Raw genomic sequence first — 20,796 nt, 5'->3', positions numbered from 1 at the left:
TCGTTGATCGGATTTTCTTGCTCGTGCTATGAATAATTTATAAGGTAATATCATAGCATAAATCACTTTCATTTGCACCATTATATTTTCTAAATATAGTAATAATTGCCTCTAATAATCACCTGTATTGCAGTCCACCTGTGCAAGACTCGAGCAGAGCGCCGCCAAATACACATACGTAATACTTGGTGCAATCAGTCTTATGAGGATAATAGCCAAACTCCTCCGGGCACTCAAAATCTGCCCCTGAAATACCAGAAAATATTGTTACTTAAAATTAATTCCGTCTGAAAAGAGGCAAACACTCAAACAGGTTCAGTCATGAGTATAAAACTGGCTGACTGGACATCATTATAGTCTAGCAAGAAAGTTTGATCCAAATCACCGAGGAAATAAAAACAGAGGAATTAAAAAAGTACTAGCCAGTAAAAATCGATTTCAACTTTTAATTGATTTTTTTGCGTTTTTATATATCCATTACATAACAAGATATATCACGTAGGTTTTTTTATTAACTTCTCGAAGGAGAAGTTTACGTTTTCATCAAAAAATCCGATTCGCTAATTTTATGTTTTCTCGACGTTTCAAGCCATTCTGAATCGAATGAGACCAAATTTGGAAAAAGTATGTGTGTGTGTGTGCGTGTGTGTGTGTGTGGATGTGAACAGATTTTTTTGCCGTAAATCGACGTTTTCTTGAAAACGGCTGGGCCGATTTCAAAAATTTAAAAACCATTCTATGTATCTCGCCGAGAACTATTGTTTGTCAGTTTTGGGCGACGATCGGCCAAGCCGTTTCTTTATAAATCGCAGAAATGTGAAAAAATTTTCGTCTACGTTTTAGCACGCAATTCTGAATCGATTTTGAAAATTCAAAAACCGTTCGAAAGATATTGGTCGGGAATTGTGCTGATTAGTTTTTAGTAGAGATCGGCCGAGCCGTTTTCTTGTAATAAAGTTTAAAAAAAAAAAATTTCGACGATTTTTATGATCATTTTTTTGACGGTAGATACCATAGTCTTCTAGAACATACTAAAATATTACGGTCCTACGACAAGTCGTTTAATTTTAAAAAATCTTCAAAGTTTGCAAAAATTAGTATTGTTTTTTTGGCATTTGTCACAATTAGACTTTTGATCGACGTTTTCTCAAAAACGCCTGAACCGATTTTAGAAATTTAAAAGCCATTTGATGTATTTCGGTGAGGATTATCGTTTGTCAGTCTTGTGCGAAGATCTGCCAAGCCGTTTCTTTGCAATTTGAAAAAAAGTGTTAAACTTTTCGTCCACATTTAAGCTCATCCTACCGAACCAATTTTAAGAAATCAAAAACTGTTCGAAAGATATTAGTTGGGAATGGTACTGATTAATTTTAGGTGAAAATCTACCGAGCCGTTTTCTTGTAATTAACTGTTGAAAAAAAGTGTTAAACTTTTCGTCCACATTCAAGCTCATTCTACCGAACCGATTTTGAAAAATCAAAAACTGTTCGAAAGATATTAGTTGGAAATGGTACTGATTAGTTTTAGGTGAAAATCTACCGAGCCATTTTCTTGTAATTAACTGTTGAAAAAAGTGTTAAACTTTTCGTCCACATTCAAGCTCATCCTACCGAACCGATTTTGAAAAATCAAAAACTGTTCGAAAGATATTAGTTGGAAATGGTACTGATTAGTTTTAGGTGAAAATCTACCGAACCGTTTTCTTGTAATTAACTGTTGAAAAAAAGTGTTAAACTTTTCGTCCACATTTAAGCTCATCCTACCGAACCGATTTTAAAAAATCAAAAACTGTTCGAAAGATATTAGTTGGGAATGGTACTGATTAATTTTAGGTGAAAATCTACCGAGCCGTTTCCCTGTAATTAACTGTTGAAAAAAAAATTTAAGCCGATTTTCATGAAACTTTTTTTGGCGATATATATCATGGTCTTATAGAACTTACTGTAATATTACGGCCTTACGACAAGTAGTTTAATTTTAAAAATTCGTCAAACTTTGCTAAAATTATTATCGTTTTTTTTAAAGTAGGATTGATGAAGTATATTATTTGCACTTTTTTTATTAAGTCGATTATTTACATATCGGGAAGTTCATGTAACTTGCCTCAAGGCTAAATACCAAACCAACTAGTTTTTTTGTGCTTTTGGAATAATTAATAAAATATTTTATGGAGCTAGATATAATAAGAAATGAATAAAAAAGACATATTTTGATAAGCGGATCAATATCCGTGTCATTTTACCGGTTTTATGACGATTATTAGCAAAATTTATAATATAGAATTAAAAAAATGTCAGTAGTCACAATAACAAAATCATGTATTTCTAACACCTCATTTGCAAACCTTAACTTCGTGAAGGAGAAGTTTTTATATATAGCTTTGTCAAAAAATCAGATTTGCTAATTTTATGTTTTCTTGACGTTCCAAGTCATTCTGAATCGATTGAGACCAAATATGAAAATAGTATGTATGTGTTTGTGTATGTTAGTCGATATTTGATTTTTCATTGATGTTTTCTCAAAAACAGCTAGACCAATTTCAAAAATTTAAAAGCCATTCGATGTCACACGATGGAGGACTAGCGTTTGCCAGTTTTGCATGACGATCAGCCAAGCTGCTTTTTTGTGAAAAGCAGAAAAGTGCGAAATTATTTGTTCAGGTTTTAATCTGTAATCCTGAATAGATTCAAAGAATTCTAAGCTTGTTTAAAGGATATTGGATGTAAATGATACTGATTAGTTTTTGGTATGTTTGGATTTGGTAAAGATCCGTTTTTTTGTAAAACTCCTGAAAAAATTTATACCGACGATTTTTATGGAACTTTTTTTAGCATGATCTTTTTAGCTTTAGATATCATGATCTTATAGAGCATAGTAAAATATTACTGCCCTATAACAAGTCTTTTATTTTGAAAAATTCATAAAGAATTGAAAAAATCAGCTTTTTTGACGTTTGTTAAAATTAGACTTTTCATAGACGTTTTTCTCATACACTGCTCAAAAATCTAAAAGTTATTCGATAAAACTTGATAAATACCTGCATGGGTTATCTTATGATACGATCGCCTGAGCCATTTTTTTGTAATTAGCAGGGGAAAAAATCATCCACGTTTGAGCCAAAAATTCGGAATCGATTTTGTGTCAAAAATTTCTTTCGTGATGTTATAAGACAAAATTTGAATTTTCATATTTTTATTTTAATTTATTTATTCCAATAAGAATAAACTCGATATAAATTAAATAAAATTAGTAATAATAGTTTGTGCACTAAAATTGATATAATTATTGATATTATAAATATGTTTGTGATATATCGATTAGAAATCGCAATGTTTAAACTTTAGTGGAAGCAAAAGCTTTATTTTCGAAATAAACAGTTGAGAAATTACCTAAATATTTAAATCTCAACTTTGGTTGATTAAGTCAATTACATCTATTGTTGCATCGAGGCAAAATGCCACTTACAACTAGTTATTATTTATACGTGGTATCAAAGATTATTTTACTACACGTAGTGTAACTGAATATATGAAGAAATCTATTTGATTGAAGGATCTCAATATTATTTAAAAAAATGACAATGAAATTTTGATAAACAAAAAAAAGTTATTTAAAAGTTATACTAATAATCAATGTAAAAATTATAATAACTAGTTGGTATTGGTATTTAGCCTTGAGGCAAGTTACATGAACTTCGCGATATGTGTAAATAATCGACTTAATGAACAAATTAATTTATGAGTGATTATAAGTATTCCGAGAGGATTTATTACACATAATTGAAAACGAACGAACACGTTAACTCGGAATATTTTCTAAAAGCAAATTTTCAAAAATCAATAATTTTTAAAATTGAACCAGTTTTCGTAGAACGTTAATGGTCTGGTATGTTCATTAAGACCAAGTAATCTATTATTATACCAAGTAAATCGTTTAATCCTAATTTTAACAAACGTCAACAAAACTACTCATTTTCTCAAAACTACTTGTCGTAAGGCCGTAATATTCCAGTAAGTTCTATAAGACCATAATATACATCGCCAAAAAAGTTTCATAACAATCTGCTTAATTTTTATTTCAACAGTTATTTACAAGAAAACGGCTCGGTAGATTTTCACCTAAAACTAATTAGTATTATTCCCAACTAATATCTTTCGAACAGTTTTTGATTTTTTTAAATCGATTCGGTAGAATGAGCTTAAATGTGGACGAAAAGTTTAACACTCTTTTTCAAATTACAAAGAAACGGCTCGGCAGATCATCTCACAAAACTGACAAACTATAGTGCTCATTGAGATACATCGAATGGCTTTTAAATTTCTGAAATCGGTTCAGGCGTTTTTGAGCAAGCGTCGATGAAAGGTCTAATTTTGACAAATGCCAAAAAAACGACACTAATTTTTGCAAACTTTGACGAATTTTTAAAGCTAAACGAGTTATCGTAGGGTGGTAATATTTTAGTATGATCTAGAAGACTATGAATCTACCGTGAAAAAAAATCATGAAAATCGTCGAATTTTTTTTTAAAAACTTTATTACAAGAAAACGGCCCGGCCCATCTTTACCGAAAACTAATCAGCACGATTCCCAACCAATATCTTTCGAAAAGTTTTTGAATTTTCAGAATCGATTCAAAATTGCGAGCTAAAACGTGAACGAAAAATTTTTATAAAGAATTTAAAATAATTTTATTTAGAATTTATAAAAATATGGCTTGGACAATCGTCGCACAAAACTCAGAATCGCTAGTCCTCATCGAGATACATCGAATGGCTTCTAAATTTTTGAAATCGGTGGAACCGTTTTTGAGAAAACGTCGATTTACGACAAAAAGTCTGTTCACATACACGCACACACACACACACATACTTTTTCCAAATTTGGGCTCATTCGATGCATAATGGCTTGAAACGTCGAGAAAACATAAAATTAGCGAATCGGATTTTTTGATGAAAACATAAACTTCTCTATCGGGAAGTTAAAAATATATAATAAATAAATTATATACTTATATATATATATATATATATATATATATATATATATATATATATATATATTAATTTTTTTATAATTTTGATGTTGAAATATGTGATATTCAGTTTTCAGGGCAATACATCAATTAAAAAATTTGTATGACTTTAAAACATTTTTATTTTTTCCATACGTTTCGACACATTGTTTTGTGTCATCTTCAGTGGACTATGTAATTGAATTAATGCTAATTATTTCATATTATAAATGTTCACAATGCACAATCCTAATTATTTCATATTATAAATGTTCACAATGCAACAAAAAACCAATCCTTGTCATTTTAAATTGAACAATATATAAATTTTTGAATGAGATTTTTATGAATTTGTAAAGTACATCACGCCGTACATTTCTGTGCTCCGATGCACGGGTGACGACTCCAGTCAGTCGTCACCCGTGCATCGGAGCACAGAAATTGTGAACATTTATAATATGAAATAATTAGGATTAATTCAATTACATAGTCCACTGAAGATGATACAAAACAATGTGTCGAAACGTATGGAAAAAATAAAAATGTTTTAAAGTCATACAAACTTTTTAATTGATGTATTGCCCTGAAAACTGAATATCATATATATATATATATATTAGTGTGGTCCTTAAAATGGTCATTTTAGAATTTTCTTACTCCCAGGGGCTCAAATGGTTTCAAATTGATAAAAAACGATTCTCTGAAAGTGTTAGCTCCTAATATTAATGTTTAGATAGAGCGCAATTCAATCAAATTTCGTATGGAAACAGCATGGAAATTTTTTTGAAAATTTTTAAAAAATGTTTTAGGTATAACTTAGCGGCAAATGAATGAGTTTTATTTATTCATTTGTTCGCTAAATTACATCTAAAAAACATTTTTAAAATTTTTGAAAAATTTTCCATGCTATTTTTATACAAAACTTTGATTGAATTGCGCTCTATCTAAACGTTAATATTAAGAGCTAAAACTTTCAGAGAATTGTTTTTTATCTATTTGGAGCCATTTGAGCCCCTGGGAGCAAGGAAATTTGAAAATGACCATTTTAAGGACCACCATAATATACATAGATATATATATTTATATAATATGTATAGTATTATATAACGATAATAATAGTATATTGTTACCTGTATTTTGTCGCGTATTTGATGTGCCAGATGTGGATATTATAACATTATTATTACTGGATCCTATCCTCCTTTGCTGACATTGTGCTGAAAATAATTAAAAATACATTAGTTGACAATAAATAATTTAATAAAATAGTGAATTAAAATTAAAGATAATGCTTCTGAGAGTTTTTATAACGTTTACATTTAATTATTTAAAAATTCGCGGTTTGAGTATTCTTTTGGTAATAAATTCAATACAAAACTAGTTGGTATTGATATATTGCCTTGGGGCAAGTTACATTAATTCTCGATATGTATAAAATATCGACTAAATCCATGATAAATAAATTATTTTTATGAGTAATTAAAAGTATTCCGAGTGGACGTTAACTCGGAGTATTTTCTGAAAGCAATTTTTCACAAATTTTTTTTAACAGTTAATTACAAGAAAACGGCAGATTTTTACCTAAAACTAATCAGCTATCTTTTTCCAAATTATAAAGAAACGTCTTGGCAGATCGTCCCAAAAAACTGATAAATAATAGTTCTCATTGAGATTTTAAACTTTTGAAGTCGGTCCAGCCGTTTTTGAGAAATCGCCAATCTACGGCAAAAACTCTGTTCACACACACACACACACACACACACACACATACACATACCCATACACACACACATACTTTTTCCATATTTGGTCTCATAAGATTCAGAATGAGAATCATAAAATTAGCGAATCGGATTTTTTGATGAAAACATAAACGTCTTCGGGAAGTTAATAATTAACTATGCTTAAATATCTTTAAATATATTTCTATAATTATCTAACGCTAATTATATAGTTTTTCTAACAATAACCAATTTATGTTATTCCATTATTTTGATGCCGATTTTTTGCAATATATTAAAATCATTTTTTCAAATGTACGTTTAATGTAAATTTCATATTGCATAATTAAATAAAAAATATGGAAGCTTATGTGAATCAGATTGTTATGCAATTATTTGTTCATATGCCAATTAATAATTTTAATATAAATTCTGTGAGAAAATTCCTTGCATTGTTTGAATAACCTTTTGCATAATTTGATGATTAAATACGCGCATAGAAAAAATTGCGTTATAAAAATTCATTTTGAGTATTTATTTGAACGTTATATTATTCTCTGTATTTTGTTCGTGAATTAAATTGTCGATACTTAAATTGCATGACATGCAGAAGTTACTTTGTATATATAATTTAAGTTTGCATGCACCATGTAATGATATATATTTTACTTGGTAAATGATATATATGTATTCTTTGAAACGATATATTATACCTAATTTCTTTTAAATCTGAGCTGTAAGTGCTATTATATCCTATTTCACTTTTCCTTTCATGAAATTTTGAATATTTAGTTTGTTCTTTGATAAATGGAGTGTTGATGTTTGTGATGATGTGAATAAACTGGTGGTGCATAGTATCGGCCCTTAAAATAAATTGCTGGAACATCCCGTTCAAAAAACTATTTTTTTAAGAAAGCTTAAAAATTTGTCGAAAACAAAATCTAGATTTCTGAGAAGTTTTTTTAACTTTTTTCTAAAGCAACAGCGCTGCATAGCTGTTTTAGAAATAAACAATAAACAAAATTTGTACCTGTAACTAACATCTCTATAAAATATCTGATAAATTGATGTGCATATGTCTAAAGATCATTTTTGACAACCAAATAGTATTTTGTACTTTTCTATTGAAACTGGCTGCATTTAGTCAATACAAATAAAATGTTTTTGGAATAAATGTTTATGTGCAATTAGAAAATTACATAATTACTGTATTATTTACCATGGTCTGCCATTTTTTCTATAATACAGCCCGTTGAACTCCAATCGACCTTAGGCACAATTCGACCCTTAACACTAAAAAGTTAGCTCCCCTAAAAAACTGTGGATGCATGCATTTGCTCTGACAATAGAAAGCAAACAAATCTAGTGAAAATTATCTTACAAATAGTAATTATAAAATCTATTTAAAATTACGCTTTTATATGTTGAATCATCATCATCAATAAAGAGATCAGTTTGTTGATGTATAAATATATTATTAAATTAATTTTATTTTATCATTTTGTAATCATATTAAATTTCGTGTAATAATTGTTATTAAATGTATGTGAATATCCTCCTCATCAATTAAAAACTAGTATTCGAATTCAAGTTATAACTTCTTTTGAATATTTAGAAAACTGAAGAAAACAAGTAAGACGTCTTTCCTATTAATTAATAATAACATAAGATTAATTAAGAATAAGATAGGATAAGAAGCTTGGCAATTAGATTTTCAGTAAATCGCTTCATGTTTTAAATATTAATAACTTATAATTGCCTCACCCAGTGAAAAGAATTACTAAAACCATAAAACAAAATAGTTCGAGGTATAAAACCAAGTTTTGAGGTATCAATTTTATTTTGATGGCAACATTTGCAGACGGCATTTTAGTGAAAGTATGTATTTTCAATTGACACTTGCTCGTCCGAGTTAATTAATGATTAGATGACTATTAATTTACAATGAATAAAATTATATAATAAAGACATGTGTCGATTTATTCTAAACAACATTCGATGTAAATGATAAAGTCACGCATCAGCAAATGAACGATTCGGATTTTTTTATTCGCCAATAATATTTATAATCGCCCGAAATAAAAAAGTACAACTATTAGCATAAAAATAAATCTTATCTGTAAATTTTCAAGATCAATAAGGAATAAATTCCTTCCTTTTCAATCGGATCCTGGTGAAGTTGTGGCGGAGATCTGCGGCAAGTAAGCTTAGGTGATCCTCGCAGCCGCTTTATACGTTTGAATGTTTTCGCATTTCATCATTCACTGTGGTGATGTTGGTTTCTCTGTGTATCAATCAATGTAGAACTTAATATCGATTGAAAATTTATTTTAACGTGTTATTTTTGCATCTTTGAATTATGAAACCGTTTGATTTAGAAAGTGATCCCCATAGCTGTACGCCGTAGGTCCAAATTGATTTATCTATTTTGATAAGTAAATTCTGTGTGACTTGTAGTGATGAAAATATCGAAAGTAGAAAATTAAGAATTGGAAGACGTAAATCGTTTAAATACTTGGAAAGCATCCTGACCAGAGACATAACTGCACATGAGAGATCAGGACAAGGGCGCAAGCAAACTGAGCTTCTACTTGTGGTAGAGACTAATAAAGTATTACGTCTGAAGCATATCTTTGTACAGATCAGAGACATGGAGTCTAAGAAAGACCGACAAAAACCATCTGGATAGTTTTGAAATGTGGTGCTGGCGACGAATTGAGAAGATAAAGTAGACAGACCAGATCGGCGAAGAGAAAACTTTATTGAGCACGATTATTAAAAGAAATGGAAACTAGATCAGACCCATTCTGAAAAAAGACTTTCTTTTACACGACGTCGAGGAAAGAAGGACTAAAAGGACAGGAAAGAAGAAGAGTGCTCATGAAGAGAACTGAAGCCAAAGCACAAAACCAGGAAACATGAAAGCAAAAGCTTGGGAGAAAAAAGCATAAAATACAATATAAAAAAGTGAATAGTTGAAATAAAATTATAATGAGAATCATAAACAAGGAAAGGAAAGAGAATCATATATTTGTGGTGCTCTCATTCCATGGATTCCATTTTTGGGCAGACTACTATTTACGATTTAATATTTTTATGCAAAGTAAAAACAATTTTTGATAGATATAATAATAATTTGTCCAACTTATTGTTAGTGCGTAATGAATTCAATTCATAAAACTGGTTTATGGCATCATGCCTTAAGGCAAATTGTTGAAACTTCCCGCACCAAAATTAAATTAAAAATAAAAAAATATTCAAAAATCAGTAATCCATAAATATTGATCAATGATAAATAACAATTGTTTTAAACATGTTCAAATAGATAATTATAATCAATTTATATAATCTTATCGCTCAAAACACTTGAGAAATACATTACAAGAGGTGCCGAATAAATCCATCTGAGGATATATTTCTTACGATTAGAATAACGAATTTGAAATATATACATTTTCAAACTGATAAGTAAATTTAAGGTTCACATTTGAAGTATAAAACTTTGTATATTTTTAAAAAATATATATATATTTTTTTTGAAATTTTTGAAATTTGCTTGAACCGTATAAGTAAACTTTAAAAATTAACAATCTTGGTGCGGAACCCAACAAAATTGTGACTAAATTAGTACTCATTTTTAGAAATTTTTTTCCTATGTATCTCCGAAACCACTAGACCTGCCTTACCAGAAATTCTTCATTTCGTCAATACAAATAAAATGTTTTGTGGATCATTCAAATCTGGTACTCCGTTCTTTCAAAAACTGAAACACCGTTTTTGCCACATTTTGCCACCAAAAACGAATCAGCACGTTTTCTCATCAATAGAAATCGAATGTTTTTTTGAATCATTCAAATCGGTTGATTCGTGCGCCCGAAATCGTGGACGAAGAATTGTATCCAAACATACACACGCATACGTCAATTTTTACTAAGGTATGCCAAAATATTCAAAAATCTTCAAAACGTATATACAAAAATTTCATTTTCAATTTTTTTGCGATTACTATAACTTACCTTACAGAAAGTTAAAAATAAAATCTGACACATTAAAGCTAAAAAAAAATACTCGCATTGTTTTTAAACTTTTGTCGTAAATAAAATATAGATTTTCTAACAAATAATAAGAATAAATTACTCTTATAGCGATTTAACTATGTGCTCAATCAGATAATAAAGTAATGTAGCATAAATATGTCATTCATAATTCATAAACATATTTACTGCAATATCTGGTATGCATTAATGTAATCTAATATGCAATTAGGGCACATAATTTTTAAAACAACTACCGCAGCTTCTAATAGATAAGTCATTCTGCTCCCGCAAGCCGCAAAACGGTCAGTGGTATCTATTCTCTTGGTGTCGGCGAGCCCCGAGCTTCGAGCCCTGAGTCCAGATCCGTAGACAATGCCCGATAAAAGTGTATAAGGTCAAATAATTGTGCGCGCTATGGGAAATAACCTTTCACTATGCAACGCGTTTTTTCCTCCTTCTCTAATCGAGTCCGTTCCCCGGTTCGTTGTTTCAAAATCGAGACATTATTACGTCGAAAGACTCCACTCGGGCAATCGCGTTGCCTTGCCTTGCGTCGATAGAGCGCCCCACTTGCAGGGCCATTACGAATGTTATATAATATTTAGAATGGAAGTAAAGAAACTTTGATATTCACTATTGTTCATATATAGAGGGACTGAAAGATCCATAGGTAAAAAGGCCCACTACCGATATCTCAGAAATAGGGAAATAGATGCATAACCAGCCATCACCTTGATTCTTACGACGTTGCTATCAGGAGATAAATGGCAATATTTGAAAGTTCATTACAAAAGTGATTTATTTCATTGCTAGTTTTTTTGCTTGTGAGCACTGTTAAGATTATATACACTGTTATATGTACAAAAATGTACCCATGATATTTATATTTTGCATTGTTTGAATAATGCAGCTATTAAATTTTCATTTTCATAAAATCGCTTTAAAATGAAAAATGTTTTATTTTTCATTTTGAAGCAATTTTATGAAATAATAGCTACATTATTCAGGCAATGCAAAATATAAATATCATGGGTACATTTTTTGTAGATATAACAGTGTATATAATCTTAACAGTGCTCACAAGCAAAAACACTATGGACCTTTTTGTCCCCTGGTCATTTCCTTTCATCCCGCTTATAGGAACCAGGTGACAATTTTTTGAAAAATAGCAAAAAACATATTTCTGCAATGTTAAATTAGCTGGGAGTTTCACTGAACATAGTCAGATATTGTGTGGTATGTGTTATTTGTTGTGTTTGCTTCTACAATGCAATTGCTTTGTACTTTTATACATTACTGTATTTTAAATGGTTCCTTGCATTCTTTCCGATAATTTCATTATCCGCTATATAGGGAAATTATTTGCAGAAAAAAGATTTAAGGACGACCTTAAATTTAAACTAGATGAAAGTGGCATTTCGCCATAATACCCGTTGCATGAACTTCGCGAAATGTGTAATAATTACTATGAAATTTTCAGCTGCGCGATTGCGTATATCATGTAGTCCCGGATATTATTTAATGATTTGAGTTAATGGTAGCATTTTTTACACAACTAGAGAAGTTGTTTCATAGTCTTATTTTTCAGCTGATACTAAAAAATTCCTTTCGAATTTGTAAAATTCAAATTTTGACTCATCACATCACAAAAAATTTGACACAAATTTTGACTATAATTCTTTTTTTAAACTTTGGTGAAGTGAAAATTGAACTACTTTCCGTAGGGCCATGAAATTTTAGTATGTTTTTTAAGATCGTGATGTCCATGAACATGACAAATTCATCGAAAATTCATCGAAAAAAGCTTCAACAGTTAATTACGAATAAACGGTTCGGCAATCTTTATCAAAAACTAATCATAAATGTTTGAAATCAAGTCAGAATCTTTGGCAAAAATGTTGACGATTCTTTTATGTCGATTTAAGGTAAAAATCTGTTCTTATACACAGACGCAAACACATGCATACATACTTTTTCCGAAATTGGTCCCATTTGATTCGGAATGAATTGAAACGTCGAGAAAACATACGATTAGCGAATCGGATTTTTTTATGAAAACATAAACTTCTTCTTCGCGAAGTTAAATAAGTAAGGCATCCTTCAAAAGAGCACAAAATACAACGAGAGAATAGTAAATCATTACAACACATTTATTCCGAGAGTAAACAGACAACTACCAAAAAAGATTATAAGAACGGTCAATTGATTTAACTAAATAACAATTCAAAAACACTACTACAGTGGTGTTCATTTTATTTACAGTGGTGTTCATTTTATTTAAAATTGATTTTAGTCTTGACCTACGTGTTTCTTCCTCTTCACAATATTCAAGACATGAAAATTGGTCGGTCCATCAAATGCCACGATCACGCCTACATTTACAAATTTTGTATAATTCGTGTAAAAATGTTAGAAGTTAAATCAAATGGGAAACGTGTTTTTTTCATAATAATATGAATTTCATTCATTTCAAACTGGATTACACTTCTTCCATGTATTTCCAACTATTTCAATATTTTTCCAACATACATTGTCCATCTAAAAATTATCTTCAGCCAATAAAACCACAGAATCTTAAAAAAAATTAAATTATTTTAGTAGTGGATGCCATTACGCCTTTTTTGATACTTTGTTTTCGAATCCCAATCCATTGATACCTTAAATAATAAAAACCTAGTCACAGAAAACTTAGTACTTTAAGCAGAGTATGTTTAACTAAAGTGCAAATTAGTTAACATTCGAGTAATATATATACATATATACAGGGCCGGTCCTGGGATCCTCAGCTCCCGCATGCAAGATTTATTCTAGCGTCCCCCCTCCCCAATAATTTTAACTGTTTTAACAGTTTTTCTTTAAAATTATATAAACAATTACGTTAAGTTTTTTAATTAATTTTCAATCATTCTGGATTTAGTACACAAAGAATTAGATATAAACTAAAAGCGCATAAAATACATTGATTTTAAATTTATTTAGAAAATCGAGACAATTCGCGAGTTGATCATAATCAATTATTTTTAAATTCTCAATTATTTATAACGTATGTGTAATATTAATATTTAGGCTTTGAAACATTTAACTTATTTATTACGCGATTTATTCTATAGAGCAAATCACGCCAATAGAGGAAAAAAACTAGTCTTTGATTTTGAAACATAACACTCGTATTTCAACTAAATATACCATTTATACATGAAATTATACAAAAGCAAGCAAGGATTTTTTTTGAAAAACGCAAACATAGTAATAACCCAACTATTACGGATATTGGATCTATAACTCAAGATATGTTTTGGTACAACAATTACAACCTACCGACAGTCATTCTTAATAATTAACACTAGAAGACACCTCCAAAAATCAACAGTGTAATATGGTTTTTGTGATTTTTTTCCATTATCTATTTAATTTATTTAATTTATACAATCAATAATGTTTCAAATGTTATATATCAATAAAATGTATTAGTATCAGATGATAGGTATACAAAATCTTATATACTCATTTTTCCTTTTATGTAATATAATATGGAACAAATAAATCTTTTCAAACAAACAAAAAAACAAACTTGTATTTCATGTTTTCATTTATTTTTTCACTATTTACAATATCCAAAATTGCATCGTAAACTTTTTCTTATTGGTATCGTAAGGGCCGAATTGTATCAAGCTTTACTTTCCCATCAGATTGATAGTATCAGATTGTTGTTTTAAAGTTAAACTTTTAACTTATTTTTAAATTATTGTTCAAATATTAGTAAAAGATGCAAAGAAATTACATATTTCCTTAACTATAATGAAACAAAGAAATTATATTTGTATCCGTATTAATGCTGCATAGTTAATAATTAAATTATGTATAAAAAAAGCCTAAAGATTTTTGTTCCTCAGTACATTTTGCTTCCATTTTTCATATTTGCTTCATAAACCTAACCACGCATGTCTTCAACGTTCAAAGTTCATCAGATGTGAATCAGATTTGCAGCAAAAACAAAAGTTTCAATTCAATTCTAAGAATGAATAAACAAGCCATTTTCTAAACACTGACTTCCCATTTTCTATTTTCTTTATTATAATTAGTATATATTTCTTTAACAAGTTCCATTTCAACTAAATCAGCTCGCCGTTTTTCACCAATAACGCCCAATAATTAACTTAAACTTTCGTAGGTTTGCTCTTGCGGGATTGAACGCTGAATAATTTCTTTTTCGATTCCACGTTAACTTCAAACGAAGAAAAAAATTAATAAGTATATTAAACAACAAGCAGAACAATAATTTACAAATTTGCAGAGTTATTATTTGGTTAATTGTTTCTATTGATATCACATTGCAAATTGAATATGCATTTTGTGTCTCATAGTTAAGTTGGAATGTTTATTATAATCTATTAAGTATTCTAGATTTTATATTTGAATAATATATTATAAATTTCATTTCCGAACCTCGTTTTGGCGCCCCCTATGGCGTGCGCCCGCATTTTTTACATGCATTGCATTCAAGGTAGGACCGGCTCTATATATATATATATATATATATATATATATTATAATTAAAATAATAGTTTACTCACCACACCTATTATTTAGTAGTAAATAATGTGATCAAGTATAATGAATTGTGTGTTATTTGCGATGGTTTGATAATAAGGGCTCAGGATTATGTAATTGCTTCTTATATCAAGTTTTTTATCAAAGTCATTGAATTCAATTTTGTAAAACGGAAAGAAGTGTAACGTACAATAAAACATTAAGGAAAGACCATTGGATGCAGAATAATTTACCGTTAAATAATGCATGCTGCAACGTAACGTTGACCGAACACTTTATTTGTAGTGAATGTGCTTTAAACCTAAGAACTTTGTAATATAAGAGAATATAGCATTGTATCTGTATATATTGTTTCTATTTACCAAATCACTTGGAATAATTAAAATTTCATTCTCAACCTTCCTGGATTGTATTTTTCATTGGTGAAAGAAAAATCTCATACATTGACATTGCAGCGAATCCTACTTATTTAAATAATCCTATGCAATATAATCATTGCATTTTCACTTTTATAATAACTGTTGCACTCATAAATGCTTTTTATCCTGCAACTACATTTATCGTTCGAGTAATAGAATGTTATTCAAATAGCGTTAAAAGTAATCACCTTCATTATGCTGCTCATTTGTTTTTCAGTACAGTATGTACATAACATATATATATATATATATATATATATATATATATATATATACATAAATTAGTGAAATGTACGACCTTGAGTTATCTAATTTTAAGTCTTGTGGAATTGAAAGTTATTGCCCACAATATATTGTCTAAGTAACGCGATTCAATTTTTGTGCAATTTCTTAATAATTCATAATTATGCAATGTAATCTATTTTTTTATAATGTACAGTTTTTGAACTTTAAAAAGTATACATGAATTCATTTTAAGTATTTATTACTAACTTACTAAAATACACCTTCTTAACAAACATACAGTATGTTTGTGTCTACATTGATTTATTAATTGATGATAAATTAAATGATGTATACTTAAATATTATATTCAGATATCGTAAACTAAATAACCTTGCTCAAAACAAAATAACCAACAACGAAAAGAATGAGGTAGAGCGGGGTTTACCACCGATATTTCAAGAACTACTAAAGTTAAGATTTTTAGTTTAACAACAATGTTTGAATATAGATGAGGTTTATAAAGATAGATTGAGAAGAGGTTTATAGAGATAAAAATAGCCAGCTTTTGCCTTGATTCTTAGGACGTCGCTATCGAGAGATAAACGGCAATATCTAAAAATTTTTTTGGTCATAAGCACTGTTATTCAATTTACGAGACAATAATTATAACTCTATGTTATTTTAATTTTTATTTTATTTATTTATTTATATAACCTCTATAAAAGCTTACAAATGGGTGGGGTATAAAAGACCATCTGATCCTTTATCCTGTTATCAATCTGACTAACTTTATTAAAACTCCTAGTTAAATCAGCATTGTGGAAATGCGTTTAATTTGCTGTTTTTCAATAATTGGTCACCTAGTTCATAGGCACATTGTTAATTTCAAATCGATTTTACATTAGCTGCAATACTTAACCAGAGTAGAATATAAAAAATGGGCACATTTTTGACTAAGATTACGCTGTGTATAACCTTAATCTGGTATTTTAATATTTAGATAGTCCGCAATTCAATTAAGTGTTTTATATATTTAGTATTAACATATATCAATGAGTAAATTTTTGCGCCATCTGCCATAACTTTTAATGAAAATACTATCCTTTCTTTTGTACTCTTTTTTATTTAAATTTATGTTATTGTTTATTATTATTACTAGATGTTAAACTGGTGTGTATATTGTAATTTAAAAAAAGTCTGTTTTAAATTAAATATTTTGCTGCAAAATTTATTTTGATGCCATGATGAGTAAATATTTTGATAAACAATCCACATGAATTTAATTAAAGGTTAAGTGTTCTATAAATATTTTTAGGTGTCATAATATTTGAACTCCAAATGCTATCACAGATGGCGCAAAAAATTACTTAATGACATATGGCGATAATAAATAAACGAAACTTTTAATTGAATTGCGGGCTATCTAAATGTTAATATTAAGAGCTGAAACTTTTAGAGGATTTTTTTCTATTATTTTGGAAGCATTTGAGCCCTTGAAAGCAAAGAAATTCGAAAAAGTCTGTATTAAGAACCACCCTAATATATATATATATATATATATATATATGTGTGTGTGTGTGTGTGTATAATGCAAGTATTTGAGCAATGCCGTGTGCTTTATATTGTAATAGCAATAATATCGTTGCGTTATATATAGAGTGAACTGAAACTTTCACTTTTACGTACACCACTTGTAGCAATATATAAATATCACAATACAGAACTTATATAAATTTATATATATATATATATATATATATATATATATAAAACATAAATATTTGACATTTATTTAAATGTTAAGTTACGTTTAAGTAAAAATTACATATACGTTCTTTGCGGGGGTAATGCGATATCACATGATAATACATATGTGTATGTATACATATATATATATATATATATATATATATATATATATGCATATATATCTGACAATTGTTTAAGTAATTTCACTAATGTGAGTATATTCTGATAATTATATAAAAAGTTATTTTTGAAACCATACATTTTAATTGGCATGATTATACAACAGTTCGATAACTCTCGCAATTTTTAAAATCTATTTATTATATCTACACATTGACTGATAGTTACATAATTTTTAGTAAGAATGCCGCACACAAGTTCAAAAATAAGTGTCTATTATTATGCGGACACCCTATTCTCAAAGGTGTCGGTGTGGGTCACATGTCGAAATTTCGCATTTGTTTCAGTTTCTTATGTAAGATAATTGAGTCTTTTGTTGTGGAATTACTATTAATTTTGTTATTAACAAATATGAGGTTTTGACTGTCTTGTGGTTTTGTGGCTTGCAAAAAAATGTTTGACTGTCAAATCGAGAGCAATCCAGCAATAATCTATCAGCACACATAACTACTGCTAAAGAACTTGAACAGTAATTTTTTTTAATTTTATATCATAAAATTTACTAAAAAATATTAAAAATTTAATCGAATAAGTTGGGGCACAAAGGTCCAATTTGACTTTAAGTAATTAATAATATAACAACACATAATATATATCAAACAAACAACTATATGACTATGTTCAGTAAAATTCCCAGCTAATTCATTATTGTAAAAATGTTTTTTTTACTGTTTTTCAAAAATTTGACACCTGGTTCTTAGTACGCCATAGGCTGGACAAGATGGGACAGTCAGAGGGCATCAAATCCAATGTCTTATTTATAATTTTAGAGGTCTTTTACAAAAGATTTGCTACATCATTCAACCAATGCAATTCATACATTTCATAGGTATATTTTTAAAAAAGATAGCACTGTAAATAACCTTGATCTGGTATTTTTTCAAAAATAATTATTAGCAGATTTGGAATAACTATTTATTTAATTTATCTTTTGTGAAATTGCTTTTTTTAACTTAATTTTAGTTTTTATTAACTATTATTTATTTGTTACACCTTTTCAAGAGTAAAGATTCAGTTGGACCTTTTTACTCCACACACGTGTAAGCCCTCATAGAAGTTATATAAATTATATAGTAGTGCATGGCATCGTTCCTTAAGGCAAATTGCTAGAACTTTCTTTACCAAAAATTATAATTTTTGAAAAAGCTTAACATTTTTTGAATTATAACAATTTTGAACAATTTTTTTTTTTTATTTTAAAATATAGCTGCGTAGAGACAAAATATTAAAGCGCATAAGCGCCGTGTTGCAGTCTAACGGATAAACATTGGTACGGAACTTATAGTACTGTAAACAAAATGTTTTCATTATTAAAATCTCTATAAAATATCTGGAAATTTAATGTGCACATATCTAATGATCATTTTTGGACATCAATTAACATATTTTATTAATTCTTTCTTTGTATCTCCGCAACCGCCAAACCCGCCTTCCTAAAAATTTAACAATTCTTTATTCCGGTAATGGAAATATAATGTTTTTTGAATCATTTAAATCGAACGCTTCGTTCTCTCAAAAACTGAATTTCCGTTGTTGGCACTTTTTGCCCCGTATCTTCGAGTCGGCTGAATCTGCCTTGGCAAGAGAAACAAATCAGCACGTATTCTTAACCACTTAACGGGTACGCACGAGCACTGCTCGCGCACTCTTTGCGTACCGTACCGGGCTATCCCGAGCGCTGCTCGCCAAAACTTTTGGAAAAAAGGAATCGAATAATGTTTTAATTATCCAAACCGATTGATCCGTGTTCTCGAAATCGTCGACGAAATTTGTATCCGAACACACACATACATACACATACACACACACATACATCAGTTTCTTCTAAAGAATGCCAAAACATTTATATATATTCCTAAAGATATATAAAAAAATTCATTTTTGATTTTTTTCAATTTCATTTTCGAGTTAAAAAAGTGTTCAATCATATTAAGAAGAAAAATGTTTAATTTTTTATTTTCTTATTTTTTTATAATGTGTCTTTTGGAATACTTTGTTTTCCTGAAATCCATTGTACGTTTTTAGAGGAAATCAGTGGTATATATACCTCTAGTTTTGCTTAATATTCTAGATAATATTTGTTTATTATCTTTTTTCTATATTAAGAGAGGTTTGATTATTCTTCCTATAAAGTTTCTTTATTCAATAATTAAATTTAAAAATTATTCAGTAAATAAATTATAAATATCAAATATTCTATCAATTTCCGTATGAATTTGGATCAAAGTTTAATAGTCCACAAATATGTAAAGTCAAAACGTATTAAGAACTATCTATTTTAATTTCCATGTAGGACTGTTGTAAGTATTAAGTCGAGTAAAAAAAAACTATTTTAATGAAAGCACCAACCTTGAAGAACTGCGATAGTAATATGTCACATATCTTGTATAGAACTAATGTCAAATTAGATTTTTTAATGAAATTATAATGAATCTATAAGCATAGTGAGTACTGAGATGAATATTGTGTTGAGAATTAGTTTAGATCGTGTTTGTTAACTCAATTTGTCCTCATTTTTTATCTATTTAATGAATAAAAAGCCTTGACAAGAGCCTGAAATAATATCTATTATTATTGATTACGGCTTGCTTATGAATGAATAAATAAATATTTTTGCTTCTATTATATAGTATAAAATGGCTTCCGTGCTATACTAAATTTTATTGATTAGAAGTTTTCTTCTATACTACTTTTCTCACAAAGTATATAAGGATATGATAAATGTTGATACGGGTAGATCGGGGCTAAAGGTTCACCACCAATTATTCAAAAAAAAAAAAAAGAAAGTTATGATTTTTTAACAACAATATTGAAAGCAGAGGGTAAAATATGCCTAATCAGCTATAAGAGATAAACATGATTGGAAATCTATAACAAAAGTATTTTTTTCGTTGTTAGTTTCT

The 20,796-nt window shown here is 28.9% G+C and overlaps 1 protein-coding gene and 1 pseudogene across 1 annotated transcript in view; one reads left to right on the top strand and one right to left on the bottom strand.

Moving 5' to 3' along the window:
- Positions 1 to 7,964, bottom strand: part of LOC113383720 — a 60,561-nt gene extending 52,597 nt beyond the window's left edge. The window contains exons 1-3 of the mRNA XM_026621969.1: positions 7,952 to 7,964; positions 6,142 to 6,228; positions 123 to 246 (exon numbers count right to left, since the gene is read on the bottom strand). Of these exons, the coding sequence (XP_026477754.1) occupies positions 123 to 246; positions 6,142 to 6,228; positions 7,952 to 7,964 (224 nt within the window). The remainder of the gene's footprint in view (positions 1 to 122; positions 247 to 6,141; positions 6,229 to 7,951) is intronic.
- A 1,127-nt stretch (positions 7,965 to 9,091) lies between these two features.
- Positions 9,092 to 20,796, top strand: part of LOC113383719 — a 14,816-nt pseudogene continuing 3,111 nt past the window's right edge.

The sequence above is a fragment of the Ctenocephalides felis genome, unplaced genomic scaffold (assembly GCF_003426905.1).
Source record: "Ctenocephalides felis isolate EL2017-DRISC unplaced genomic scaffold, ASM342690v1 CF-g0.4_SCAFFOLD_03570, whole genome shotgun sequence".
NCBI classification, from domain to species: Eukaryota; Metazoa; Arthropoda; class Insecta; order Siphonaptera; family Pulicidae; genus Ctenocephalides; species Ctenocephalides felis.
The sequence above is the reverse complement of the archived record's forward strand: the minus strand, read 5'-3'. Positions and strand labels throughout refer to the sequence as shown.